We start from the raw sequence: 13,555 nt of genomic DNA, 5'->3' as shown, positions 1-13,555 counted from the left end.
GAGAATAATGTTGTATTTCAGAAGGCTGTGGGATGTTCCTCTTATTTCCCATCCAAGCAGTCTCCCATTCAACCTTGCAGAATTCGAACTGCTTCCAAACTTGAATTGATTTATAATCTAAAGCATTCAAGGCTGTCTTTTTCAGTCCCTTATCCACAGTTAAGAGAGAGGGAGCAAGCAACACTCCTTCCTTCCAGCCCCTCCTCACAGATGTGAATTCTCTGTCTCCTACCTTAACCTTAACAGTGAAGTATTTTCACCTAGCATTGTCCCTAAACACTTGAACCTTGTGTCCTTTTGAGCATCAATATCTTTTTGCCTTGTTTGAGCCCATTCCCAAGGCTCTCTGAGGGCTGTAGGTTATGAACGTTTTTTAAAAAAATGCTTTGTGTTTTAAAATATACGTTGAGTTCCATACAGTGTTTGATATATTGTATATATTATGAATAAGTTTCGTTACAACAGTTCTGTTTTTGTGTGGGTTGTTTTTAGATTCTGGCATAGACCATCAAGCTCTTCTCAAACAGTTTGAGCATCTGAACCACCACAACCCTCACACTTTTGAAGCTAAAGATTTAGACATGCTAATCAGAGCTGTAAGTGTTGAGCAAATATTTTCCCAGATGCTTGCTTGCTCTTTTTGCTGTATTTTTCTACAGTGGAACTCACTTTTTCTCCTTCCCCTGCCTCCATTTTGAATAACTTTCAGAGTTACCTCAGGAGCCATTGTCTGAGAATCCCATTTGGCTCCATAATGTATTATTCTGCCACAGAAGGTATTCATGTGCATTTAAAAACAGTCTGTTCATTTTTCTTTTAGTACCTCACATGACTTGCATTCTCATGCCAGTATAAACAGACTTAGGTTTTTCTAGAGCTTTTAAATTGAGCATTCTTTTGTCCAATGCCAACTATTTCTCCTATACATTTTCTTCTCTGATTTCTTTAACTTTTAAATGTGTATATCTGTAGATAAACCATGTCAATTAAATAAATAATTTTATTTGCTCATTTAGCTGTCTTTTAATCAATTAATTGATTACATTTATATCTGCATTTATCAAAAACTAATGCTTGAAATGTCACAATAAAATGAATTTTAAATAACCCAATAATGGTTCTTTTTCAATTTTAAACTGTAAGCTTAGGGTTTGTTTACATAGAAAAACGTTCCAATTATCCCAGCATTCCTGGCAGCCATGCTAGCTGAGGAACATTGGGAATTGTAGGACTTTTTTCCTATCTAAACATGCACCCTTACAGTTTAAAAACAAAAAATGCAACTCAGTGTTAGGAGGAGAGGCTATTTTTAATAGCTTTTTCTTATTAACTCAGAAGAATCAAAATAGCCCCAAATCAGTCAGCTAAAGTATTAGTTAATTTGCCAATCAAGCTTATTGCATTATGATTACTACTACTACTACTATTACCATTTTGTTAGTTATATGTTGTAACTGTCCCCAGAATAGTTGTCTTAAATGGATATTGGTGTTTTTATGCTTTTGATGGTTTTGAATTTTTGTATATTTGTTTTTAATGTTCACTGTTATTAACTTTTGCAAACCGCCCAGAGAACTTCAGCTATGGGGCAGTATATAAATGAAATAAATAAATAAAGTATCCCAAATGGGTCTTTGCCCTGATCAATCAAATTGGGGAGGACAGTTGAAAGGAGAAAAAACATATACTGTAGATAAGCACTTAGCAGTTCTATAACATTTTAGAGCATCCAGATCACTGCAAATAAATTATCACAGTAATTTTTACAACAACCTAAGATAAACAAGCATTATTATTATTCTGCAAATAGAGTACATAGGCTAAGAAATAGTGAGTTTAGCTCCCCCTAGTGAGCAGATAACTGACTGAAATTTCCCAAGGGAGACTTTGCTGCCTAAAGTTTGTATTATTAATACAAGGCCACACACTTCCCTTAATAAAGAAAGTGGAAGACAACGGTGCTGAGTTTTCTCTTCAGGAGGAATTAATGTTGGTGGGGACCAGTGTAGAAAGACAGACAGAAGCAGGATTAGACTGACAGAAATTGAGCTTTAGTGTACAGAGAGGGAAATTTGGTGTACAGAGAGGAAAAATTGTACTCCTCCTCCTCACACATTTACTATACTCAATTTTAGAATGCCTGATTAGGGTTTACATCTTAGGACACATCCTGGAGAACAAGTGCTGGGGCAGATGGACATGAAGACTATGCTTGGCTGAGTCATTTGTGTTTCGTAGTGCAGTGTTCGGCCTTTTTACAGAAAGCACCAAATCCTTATTTGTTTTTTCATTTGTAGGCCACAAGTGACTTAGAAAATTATGACAAGACCCGTCATGAGGAATTTAAGAAATATGAGATGTTGAAAGAACATGAAAGAAGAGAATATTTAAAAACACTGGATGAAGAAAAGAGACACCAAGAGGAAGCCAAGTATGAGCAAATGAAGAAAAAGCATGGTGATCACCCCAAAGTTAACCATCCTGTAAGGACGCAGTTTGTACCTATACCATATAGCGAATATGTATTGGTTTAAAAGTTAAATGGAGGATAAAGAATAACACAGGGATATACTTTTTAAATGCACTTAAAATTGGTTTAGCTTTTGATCTCAACGGTGACTTTTATTGTTGTTGACTTCATCACGACTAGTTCGACAAAACTGATTCGCACCAGCTATTTCTTCTGTAATTAAGACATTTTCCATACAGCACCAGGATCCTGTGCTTCCTTCAAAAAATCTTTCTCTTTGTATGGTTGTACTGAAATCTTCAGAACAACCTTTTCTGTTGACATTGAATTCCAACCACCCCCAAAGCATAATCTCCTTCAGTAGACTTCGGATTAAAACTATATGGGTTGCATCCAGACTTACCCTTCCGTGAACAGAAGGGCTTGCTGTGTTTGCATAAGGATTGAGGTCCAGTGAAGGCTCCAGCTGGAAAAGAAGGTGACTTCTGCCAATTCTTCCTTCTCCTGTGCCACCTTCTATGCTGTTCTGGAGGATTATCCCAGACTTCCAGAGCAGAGTTTTGGAAAGTAGAAGGGGGCAACAACAGAAAGGAGGAATTAGGTGAAAATCACCACTCCTTTTTTCCTGTGATGGGAGCCCCATTCAGCAGAACTCTGGATCCAATCCTCTCTCTCTGTGTGTGTGTGTGTGTGTGTGTGTGTGTGTGTATGTGAAAAACTGTTTTTTATTTATTGCATTTCTATACCAAAGCTATTGATTTTGAAGTCCATCTTAGACAGGTAATAAAGGTTTAGCGGAATGTGATTGTAAGAAGTGCCTGTGTAATCATTTGTTCTTCATGGTCAACTTACAGGGAAGCAAAGACCAACTGAAAGAGGTGTGGGAGGAGGCAGATGGGCTGGACCCTAATGAATTTGATCCAAAGACCTTTTTCAAGTTGCATGGTAAGAAGCATAAGATATACTACACATATTAACCAACATGAGTGATATTCTTCCATTGCCTTTGCTGAGGAATACCTTCATCATATGACAATAAAGGGTCTTTTGGGACTTTAAAGACCTAGCACATTTGCTTTTGTGGACTAGAGCCTACTTCATCATATGCATGAAATGTTATCCTTGGTAAGCAAGTGTCTGTATTCATTTTATTTAAAACAATTTTAGGCTGCCTTTTAGGGTAAGTAGGTGAGGGGCCATAGAGCATATGCTTCGGATGTAGAAAGTCCCAGGTTCAATCCCTGGCATCTCCTAGTAGGGCTGGGAAAGGATCCTGCCTGAAACCTTGGTGAACCACTGCCAGTCACAATAACACTGGCTAGGTGGACCAGTGGCTTGACTCTATATAAGGCAGCTTCCTATGTACAAAACTCTCTTAAAGCAGCTAAAGATTAAAACAACACAGTATAACAATAAATATCAGAATAAATAAAAGCTAGAGACAACGATAAAATGGATCTTCCACCCCAAAATATGAAAATATGTCCCAATACAAGATAGGTGTAGAGAAAAATATATGCAGTTATGTTAAAGCTTAAATGTATGCAAAATAAGTACAGTGACTATTGAGAACAGTGTTTTTGATGATAATGCAAACATCTTAGCATTGCTAAAAACAGTGGGAGAAAACTTGCAGTGGGAGAAAACACACCTTTGATTAGACCAGAAGTGATTTTTGATAAGTAGATAGACAACCCTAGGTATGCATACTTGGGGGGAAAGTCAAATTGAAGAAAGTTGGACTTACTTCCAAGTAGATGTGTATCGGATTGGGCTGTGTATCTTGATTTTGTTTTAAATGAGTAGGTAGACTCTTTACCTGTTCTAATGTTCTGAATAAGGTGTTTGACTTTTCAGCTTAGTTTATGAGTATATAAAATTACAGTGCTATGTAGGAGATGCTTTTTAAAACCCCACCCAAAACCTAAAGGGAAAAACAATTCATATATCCACTGTAAAACTGGTTGAATAGTTTCCTACGCTTGCCAACATATGAATTTCTGTCTCCCTGTGGAAATCTTTTTAAAAACGTACCTTTTGATGTAGCTAACCAATCAAATTTGTCAGGGATTGTCTTCTTAGGAATGGATGGCAAATAAGATTAAGAATCCAAAGACATCCATTTTCCCCCATTTATTCTGTGCTTGGTATCTCTCACCAAGCTAGTTTTAAAATTGGAATCAGTATGCATTATGAGAGAGGGGAAATTTGGAGAGCATGATTTTCAAAGTCTCTAGGTTTTCTTTGCTAAAGAAAAGGGAGTGCACAGATTTTAACTTGAATCTAAAAACCAGATTGTAGCAATGATCAGGTGAAAGTTCTGGCCAATTGTTAAATAGAAAAATCTCAGTACCATGCTCTGCCCATTATTATTATTATTATTATTATTATTATTATTATTATTATTGATGCAGACGTTTAGGAAGTTAAGATTTTATCAATGGATTAGACCTGTTCATGAATGTACTAATTTTTCTGCAGTCTATGTTTACACACATTCTTCTACTTTTATAGATGTCAATAGTGATGGTTTTCTGGATGAACAGGAGTTAGAAGCCTTGTTTACTAAAGAGGTAAATATGTGTAACTGGAATATTTCAGAATCATTCTATTCCCTTGAGGCACATTACATGAACATGCTATATCAGTGGGCAGCTGAAATGGGACTGTGGTGTCTTAAGCCTGTTTAATGAGTATTTGCATCAGCCTGAAACTCTTCCTTAAAATTCTGTCCCTGTAAATCAAAATGGCAACAATAGTTCAATTTCTCTGTTCCATCAAGAGGTGTTCAAAGCTAAATATATAAAAGACAATGTACCTTATCTAAGAAAAAGCAATATACTTTAGAGCAAGGAAGCAGCATAACAGAGGTAGAGAGAGAATTAAGGACAGTATATAATATTTATTATGGTAAACATCAGAAAAACATTAAGTATCACTGGTAATCATTCACCAAGTTTCTGATATTTACAGTAAATTCAGTATAATCAAAGAATAAGTTATGAATTCTTTTTTTCAGGAATGAATACTTTTAGTAGTACCGTACTACTTAATAGTCTTTCTATGTGGGATATCCCAAAGATTCAGGAACAGTGATACAAAGCATACTACCAAGAACTAATGCATTGATTTACTTGGACTTCCAAAAGAGTCCCTCACCAAAGACTCCTGAACAAACTTAGCAGTCATGGAATAAGAGGAGATGTCTTCTTATGGATCAGTAACTGGTTAAAGAACAGAAAGCATAGAGTAGGAATAAATGGTAAATTCTTTCAATGGAGTGAAGTAAATAGTGGGGTCCCATAGGGATCGGTATTGGGACCAATTCTTTTCAACTTGTTCATAAATGATCTGGAATTAGTAGTGAGCAATGAAGTGGCCAAGTTTGCTGATGACACCAAATTATTTAAGGTTTTTAAAACAAAGGGATTGTGAAGAACTCCAGAGGGATTTCTCCAAGCTGGGACAGTGGGCATCCAAATGGCAGATGCAGTTCAATGTAAGCAAGTGTAAGGTGGTGCACAATGGGGCAAAAAAACACCCAACTTCAAGTATAACCTGATGTGATCTGGGCTGGCAGTGCCTGAACAAGAAAGATCTTGGGGTTGTGGTGGACAGCTCGATGAAAATGTCAAATCAGGGCTCCATCACACCAGCGTTATAGCCCACTGTCAAGTTGCATGTTGAAGAATCACATGGTGTTGTCCTGATCTTGCTGGTTTTTGGTGCTGGTAAAGTCCAGTTCTTTTGGTAAATTGAAAAGACACTGCTTTACTTCAATACAATGTTTTGTGGGCGTGTGCTAAAGGGGCGGTATTGCTGACAAAACTGTGTTGCAGGAGAGGAAAAGGGGGAAGAACGGTACACAAGTAGTGGAGGGGTGCTCCCAGGAGAGGAAAAGGGGGAAAAGGGTGAAGAACAGTACACAAGAAGTCCACGACAGGGAAAAGTTCCTTATGAATTGACATGTGTAGGATTGCACTGTAACAAATGCAATCCTATGCATGGCCTACTCAAAAGTAGTAATAATAAAAATTATGATGGTGATAATAATAATACTCCATTGGGTTCAATGGGCTTACTCCCCAATTAGTGTGAAATAGAACTGCAGCCTTAATCAGCAGCACTTCCTTCCGAGCAAATATGCAGGCAGTTAGGGCGTGATCCTATGTAAGCTGAAACAGGAAAAAAGTCTTGCAACTTCGTTGAAAACTTGTAGGTTCCTCCCTTCCCCAAACATGAATCAGTTTGTGCTCTTAAGCACTGGTTGAGACTTCTGCCAACAGCCCACTCCTCTGCGTGTTTATTAGGAAGTAAGACCCACTAAATTAATAATAATAATAATAATAATAATAATAATAATAATAATAATTTTATTTGTTACCCGCCTCTCCCTCTGGATCAAGGCGGGGTACAACACAAATAAAAACATAAAATATATACAACTAATTCAAACATTTAAAACCAGTGCATCATTAAAAGCAGCACTCCATTAAAAAAGGCATCTTAAAATTCAACTGGGTAGGCCTGCCGGAAAAGATCAGTCTTTCTGGTTTTCTTAAATTCTGGAAAACTGTTAAGTTGACGAATCTCTTCCAGCAAGCCATTCCACAAACTGGGAGCGGCAGAAGAAAAGGTCCTCTGGGTAATAGTTGGCAGCCTTGTTTTTGTTGGCTGGAGTAAATTCTTCCCAGAGGACCTGTGTATGCGGGGCAGATTGTACGGGAGAAGGCGATCCCGCAGGTAGCCTGAACCCCAACCATGTAGGGCTTTAAAGGTGATAACCAACACTTTATACTTCGCCCGGAAACTAATTGGTAGCCAGTGAAGAGATTAATGGAGGGGGAGTTCTCCAAGTACCAACAACCAATAAACTGAAGGGGGAGGTACAAAGGAGATCAACGGGCGGAGAGGTGTAAGGACGATTGAAATATCAAAGCGCACAGGTGAAATATCAAAGCGCCTCAGGCTTTCACACGCTATGGAAGAAAAATAAGGAAATAAGTGGCAAAGCAGGGCAAAGGTGTAGGTGTGATAGAGCTTTCAGTGTGCGACCACTGTAAAGAAGGCAAACTCCATGTGAGGCATTATAAGAAAAGGAATTGAGAATAAAATTGCCGGTATCATACTGCCTTTATACAAATCTATGGTGTGTACAGTTCTGGTCACCACACCTAAAAAAAAGATATTGTAGAGCTGGAAAAAGTGCAGAAAAGGGCAACAAAAATGATTAAGGAGCTGGAGCATCTCCCCTATGAGGGAGAGTTACAACAACTGTTATTATTTAACTTGGAAAAAAGGAGGCTAAGGGGAGACATGATAGAGGTATACAAAATTAGGCATGGTGTGGAGAATGTGGATAAGGAGACATTTTTCTCCCTCAAATACTAGAACCTGGGGTCATCCCATGAAGCTGATTGATGGGAGATTCAGGACACATAAAAGGAAGCACTTTTTCACACACCCAATAGTTAAATTATGGAATTCACTACCACAAAATGTAGTAATGCCCACCAATTTGGATGACTTTAAAAGGGGGTTGGATAAATTCCTGAAGGAGAAGGCTGTCAATGGCTACTAGCCCTGATGATTGTGTGCTACCTCCAATATTCAAAGCAGTAAGCCTGAGTGCAACAGTTGCTGTGGAACATGGGTGGGAGGGGGCTGTTGCACTACGTCCTGCTTTGTTGGTCCCTGGTCGATAGCTGGTTGGCCACTGTGTGAACAGAGTGCTTGACTAGATGGACCCTCGTTCTGATCCAACATGGCACTTCTTCTGTTCTTATGATGTCACAGCCAGGCTGAGATTAGCTATATAAGGTGTGCACATCTTATGTCTAGCCATATGAATTGTAGGAGGCTTTGCATAGGTATATGCCATGTCTCTGCACCAAGGATCAGCACCTAAATTTTCTAGCAATTTCAAAATTTAGAATGTTGATCTACTAGTCCCATCTGAAGAGTTTAAGCCCCCACCCCTACAAATGAATCAATTCAATACATGAGTGAGGGAATCACAAACTGATTGTTGAATATAGATATATGTTGTTTATTTGCATAGAAAGGAGAAATTTGTTGTTCCACATTATGAAAGTAAAAGCCAAATATTTTCATCAAATTACATTGCTGAACAAGAACAGGTATGAATAACGGAACACATTCCTTAAGTCTTTTGACTGACCCTGTCTCTACTTTAGCTAGAGAAAGTCTACGATCCCAAAAATGAAGAGGATGACATGGTAGAAATGGAAGAAGAGAGGCTACGAATGAGAGAACATGTCATGAATGAGGTGAGGTCTAAGCATCACTATTTTTTTTTTTTACAAATAATTGTTGGAAAAATTCTGCAGTTACCACAAATATTCCAGTAGAATGTTCAGCCAGTTCACACAATGTTGTTTCTTCTGGGGTGTGTGCATTGTACTTACAACTAGTACTAACTATCTTTAGGTATGCAAGCAAACATAACATGTTGATGTTGGAAGTGTGGTTGCAACTCAGCTGGCTGTTAGGGAAAAGAGAAAGGCTGATGTGTCTGCATGGAAAGAGAATAAAATGGAAAGAGGACCTCCAAGCATCTAGACTGTCCTTTGATCTGTGGTGACTTTGCTTCCCATGATAGACTGATAATCCTAGGGTTGCTGACCTCACTTCCTACTTCTTCATGCTCTTGCCTCTCAGAGAAGAGGCAACTCTTTGGGTCTGTCTCCTCTTGAGTTGTGGACCCTCCTATGCAACATGTATTTCCTGTAATAAAATGCAAGCTTTCTTATTCCTATGGCACAAAGTCTCCAGTGTGAATTATCCAGGATAAAGCATGCTCCTTCAGCTAGGATTCCACACAGCCCTTGTCAGGTTCTTGCTGTTCAGCTATCAGTTGACAAGGCCATCACAGATATAGCTGACTGCAATTCTTGTAATCATAATGGCACTTCTTCCAATTATGAGAATTGTTGCTGATGATCTCCACACTCCACTGATTCGCACATTAAATTTATCCATGCAAATAAATATTAGGGCAGAAATAGTTAGGGCAAATAAATGGGCTGACTGTGGGCAGTCAGTATTGCTTACATGGGAGTAAAACCTATTAGGTATAATCCTATCCCACATGAGAGTACAGGGCCCATGTGACAGAACTCAGCTCCTCCTATTTTCTTGGTATATAATGGACCATTGCAAGAAATGGGAAGTCTGTGCTTTCCTCCTATACCCTACCCTGGACTCCACATTTGCTTGGTAGAGTTATGCACACTTCCAACAGTGTAGCAGTATTGGATAGGGATATGTAAGGTGTACACAAATTTCCCATTATTTGGAGTGTCCTGGGCCATTGCCTATGCATGGACCGAATGGGCAAACACTGAGAAGGAAAAGGGGGGAAACAGGGCCTTTTAAAAGCAGTATGAGAAGCTCCCTCATGTGCCTGGTGTGTGAACAGACAGTGAAGTTTAAAGACTTAAATATATTCCATTATACTGCAAGTTGGATACATGTATTTAATTATACATGTAGTGATAATACCATTTCAAAGCCAGAAGTTGTTTCTGGGAATGTTTGCTCAAAAACTAATGTAGGAAAAGCTACATACCCTATTTCTTCGATTCTAAGACACACTTTTCCCCCCATATAAACATCTCTAAAAATGGAGTGCGTCTTAGAATCGCAGGTGAGTCTTAGGTGTGTTTTTTTCCTGTTGGTGGTACTGAAATTAGTGCGCGTCTTACAATCGAAGAAATAAGGTATTTTAAGAAAGATGAAAGAACATGTTATACTTGCCACAGTGATGCTACTAAAAACATCTCGTGGTGAGCAATCCCAATCTTGGCCATCATGTTTAGGACTACTTAACCATGTAGATCTCCATCAGTATTGCAATCTCCATATCACTGTTCTATTTCCTTACAGCTTCTGGTGGAAGCTTGGATTTTCACATTTGTGATGGTGGGAATTACAGTGATACTAAGTTCTAAATATTACAACTAGGATGAGTTTCACTCACTAGTGAAAGACTGTTTTGACAGCATTTTGACTTGTGGTAAGACTAATGTATGCACTGGCCCTTAGGCATTCATATTACTGAATTTAGCTGCTCAGTATTTTGTGGCATTTTATAACATATGTTAGAACATTTGTAGTGGGCAATTCACTTCAAGCATTTGAAGAATTGTCAAGAGTGATAACTGCAATTATGTGCACCTTTACTAAGAAGTAAGCCCCTTTGAAAACAGTAGGACTTATCATTGAGTAAATGTGTGTTGGATTGTTCTGCAAGTAATGTTTCCGAAAATGCATTTGGCCAAACTGAAGACTTCATTTTCAGTTGCCGTTTTCCCTTCAGAGATGCATGGAATTTAAGCAGTGTTTTCCTGTTAGAATTCAAGGCTACATTTCTCAGTATGTAGTCAGGAGCTTCTGTAATACGAAAATATGCCAGCTCATTTTTAAAACAAGTTCAATTACCTATAATGTATATATCTATTTGTATCTCTTTTAAAAGGTTGACAGTAACAAGGACCGTTTAGTGACTTTGAATGAGTTCATAAAAGCAACAGAGAAAAAGGAGTTTTTAGAGCCAGACAGCTGGGAGGTAATAATTACATTCTTCAAATACAACATACTCCAACTGTGACCAAAATAGCAAGTAGCATTGAATTTTTGATTCTCGACCTACTCTGTTTGTTGTTTTTATTTGTGTGTGATCATTAGTGACTTTATCAAAATAAAATCTGAATCCAAGGACATTGTGTATAATCCATTTTATGAGGCAATCTTACTGTTTGTGCAGAGATCTATGTTTTGAAATAGAATAAGCCCAGACGTTTTGGCTGCAAAATTCTTTGACTGGAGGTTTATGCCATTTCCCCCCTAAATCCTGAATGTGATTGATAACAATCCATATGCAGAAGCAGGTTTCCATGACTTTGGCACCCAAACTTGTGCATGCAAGAAGATGGGGGAAAAACACATCCAAGCACTTAAAGTTGTATTTATACTGCTCCTGCATTCTCTGTGCACTATTGAATGCTCTCAGTTCTGACAGTGTCCAATCTGTTTTGGAGGAGCTGTTCCTCCAGTAGAGAAGATCCATAGGGACAGTGTCTTCTGATAGCAGAAGTTCCCTAGTAGATCCATTTGCAAGGAGAAGCTGAACCTGCTACGTTATACTGCAGACTGGAGATATTCCTCATCGGTCCAATGAAGCATTAATATTTCTGTCCAAGCTACTGTCTAGGGATCTGCATTGTCCATGCACGAAGAGCAGGAGCTGGAACTTAGTGGGACAGGAGGGGACAGTCTTGAGAAACCTTGCTCTTTCTTCTCCTTGTAAGAATTTGGCTGGGTGTGTGTGTGTGCCATAAAACAATGATTCTTTTTCTCCAAACTTCAGACTTTCATTAAGGATATCGCTTTTTGCACACGTATTTGGCTACATGAGTCTTTATATTTACTTGATAATTGCTTCTTAAATCCTCCCCCCACCCTGATTCTTCTTTGAGGGGTTTGTGATTTGTGATTTGTTTTTTTTTTGGTTGTTGTTCTTTAGACCTTGGACCAACAGCAGATCTTCACTGAAGACGATCTGAAGGAATATGAAATTCACATTTCCCAGCAAGAAGGTGAACTGCAGAAGCAGGCATTAGAACTTCAGAAAAGGAAAGAAGAGCTACAGAAGCAACAAGATCACCTTCAGGCTCAGAGACAAGAACTCGAGCAGGTACTGCTGGAATTGTTGCAACATCTCCTGTGTTGTTGTTTTTTAAAAATAATTGTTGTGAAAATCACAGCTGTTCTAAAAATAAACTATCTTTAGAATGTGTATTAGCTGGGCGTGCTGCTTGGAAGCATCAGGCATCCTAGTACTGGGCAGAGGTGCCACATCTCCATAGTAGAGCAACTGGGTTGCATGCAGAAGGTTCAATTCCTGGCTTCCCCGGTTAAAAGGATCATGGTTTAGCATGGCTGTGAAAGATCCTTGCCTTAGGCCCTGGAGAGTTGCTGCCAGTCAGAATAAACAATACTGAGCTAGATGGTCTGACTTAGGATAAGGCAGCTTCATATGTACTCCTTGCTATTGAAATGCAATTTATCTCAAAGAAAAAGAGTGAATTTGGGGTGCTTCAAGACCAGAGGTGAGAAGCGTGAGAAGGTATCGCACACCAATTCCATCTTTTTTCTTTTCCTTAACGGATTTTCTGTGGTAATGGTGGACAAACACAGGAGGGTTATGAAGGGAAGAAGGTGATGATGATGATGTCTAGAACCACCCCTCGTAAAATTCCATGAAGGAGTTAGGATGATGGCGGTCTAAAAGTATGATCTGGGTACACCCTCATAAACGTGAAATCGTATTTATTTAAAAGAGCAGTAAACCCACCATATTTTGAGCTGTGCTCTTTTACAGGAAAAGTAAAAATTCCTAATTCAATTTTATATTTCTTTTGGTGAGATGTTGCCTTTTGTTGTGCTGTATTTGGGCTATTCCAGACACTCTTGCTGGGCTCATTGAGCATCCTCCATTGGTTTTGTGGACAAGAAGCCCCATACTCTTGTTTATCTAAAACTTTTGGTTGTATTTTGCTACAGCCACAAATCTGATACAGTAGAATTCTGTGTATTTCCCCCCTTAAGAGATTTAGAGATAGCATCTAGTTCTGTTGTCTGAAATAAAATTCTTATACACCTTGGTTTACATATTTCCTATTGCATTTCACATTTATTTTCGATTGTCCAACAGGCTGTTCAGCAAATGGAAAAGAAGAAGTCACAGCAAGGACATCCTCCCTCGGGACCAAATGGAGAACTGCAATTCCAACCACGTAAGTAAATTACTCTCTCTTCCCCCACACTCCCCACAACCCTTTGTAAATTTCCTCTTCAAGCTTTCCCTATAACACAAACAGGCACTGTTCTTACTTCATAGCAGGATGTTTCTTAAAAGAACAAACGAACTGGCAAGTATTTATTACAACTAGCAGAGGAGAGCTTATTCCTGCAGATGGATATCCATGGAGACTCTGATGCTTCTGTTTGAGGTTGATTTTGGTCAGGGAAGGCTGTTGAGTTATTTAGAATGTGCTGCAC

The 13,555-nt window shown here is 38.7% G+C and overlaps 1 protein-coding gene across 2 annotated transcripts in view; it reads left to right on the top strand.

Annotated features, from left to right (window-relative positions):
- The window catches only part of NUCB2 (nucleobindin 2), a 41,517-nt gene that overhangs the window by 19,323 nt on the left and 8,639 nt on the right, over window positions 1-13,555 (top strand). Inside the window, exons 5-12 of one of the 2 annotated variants that reach the window (XM_063117214.1) lie at window positions 493-596; window positions 2,298-2,483; window positions 3,325-3,415; window positions 4,985-5,043; window positions 8,668-8,760; window positions 10,971-11,060; window positions 12,018-12,188; window positions 13,209-13,290. In XM_063117214.1, the coding sequence (XP_062973284.1) occupies window positions 493-596; window positions 2,298-2,483; window positions 3,325-3,415; window positions 4,985-5,043; window positions 8,668-8,760; window positions 10,971-11,060; window positions 12,018-12,188; window positions 13,209-13,290 (876 nt within the window). The remainder of the gene's footprint in view (window positions 1-492; window positions 597-2,297; window positions 2,484-3,324; window positions 3,416-4,984; window positions 5,044-8,667; window positions 8,761-10,970; window positions 11,061-12,017; window positions 12,189-13,208; window positions 13,291-13,555) is intronic. The other variant, XM_063117215.1, reaches the window with a different exon arrangement.

Source organism: Elgaria multicarinata, chromosome 2, assembly GCF_023053635.1.
Source record: "Elgaria multicarinata webbii isolate HBS135686 ecotype San Diego chromosome 2, rElgMul1.1.pri, whole genome shotgun sequence".
Taxonomy (NCBI): domain Eukaryota; kingdom Metazoa; phylum Chordata; class Lepidosauria; order Squamata; family Anguidae; genus Elgaria; species Elgaria multicarinata.
This window is presented reverse-complemented; position numbering and strand designations above follow the sequence as displayed.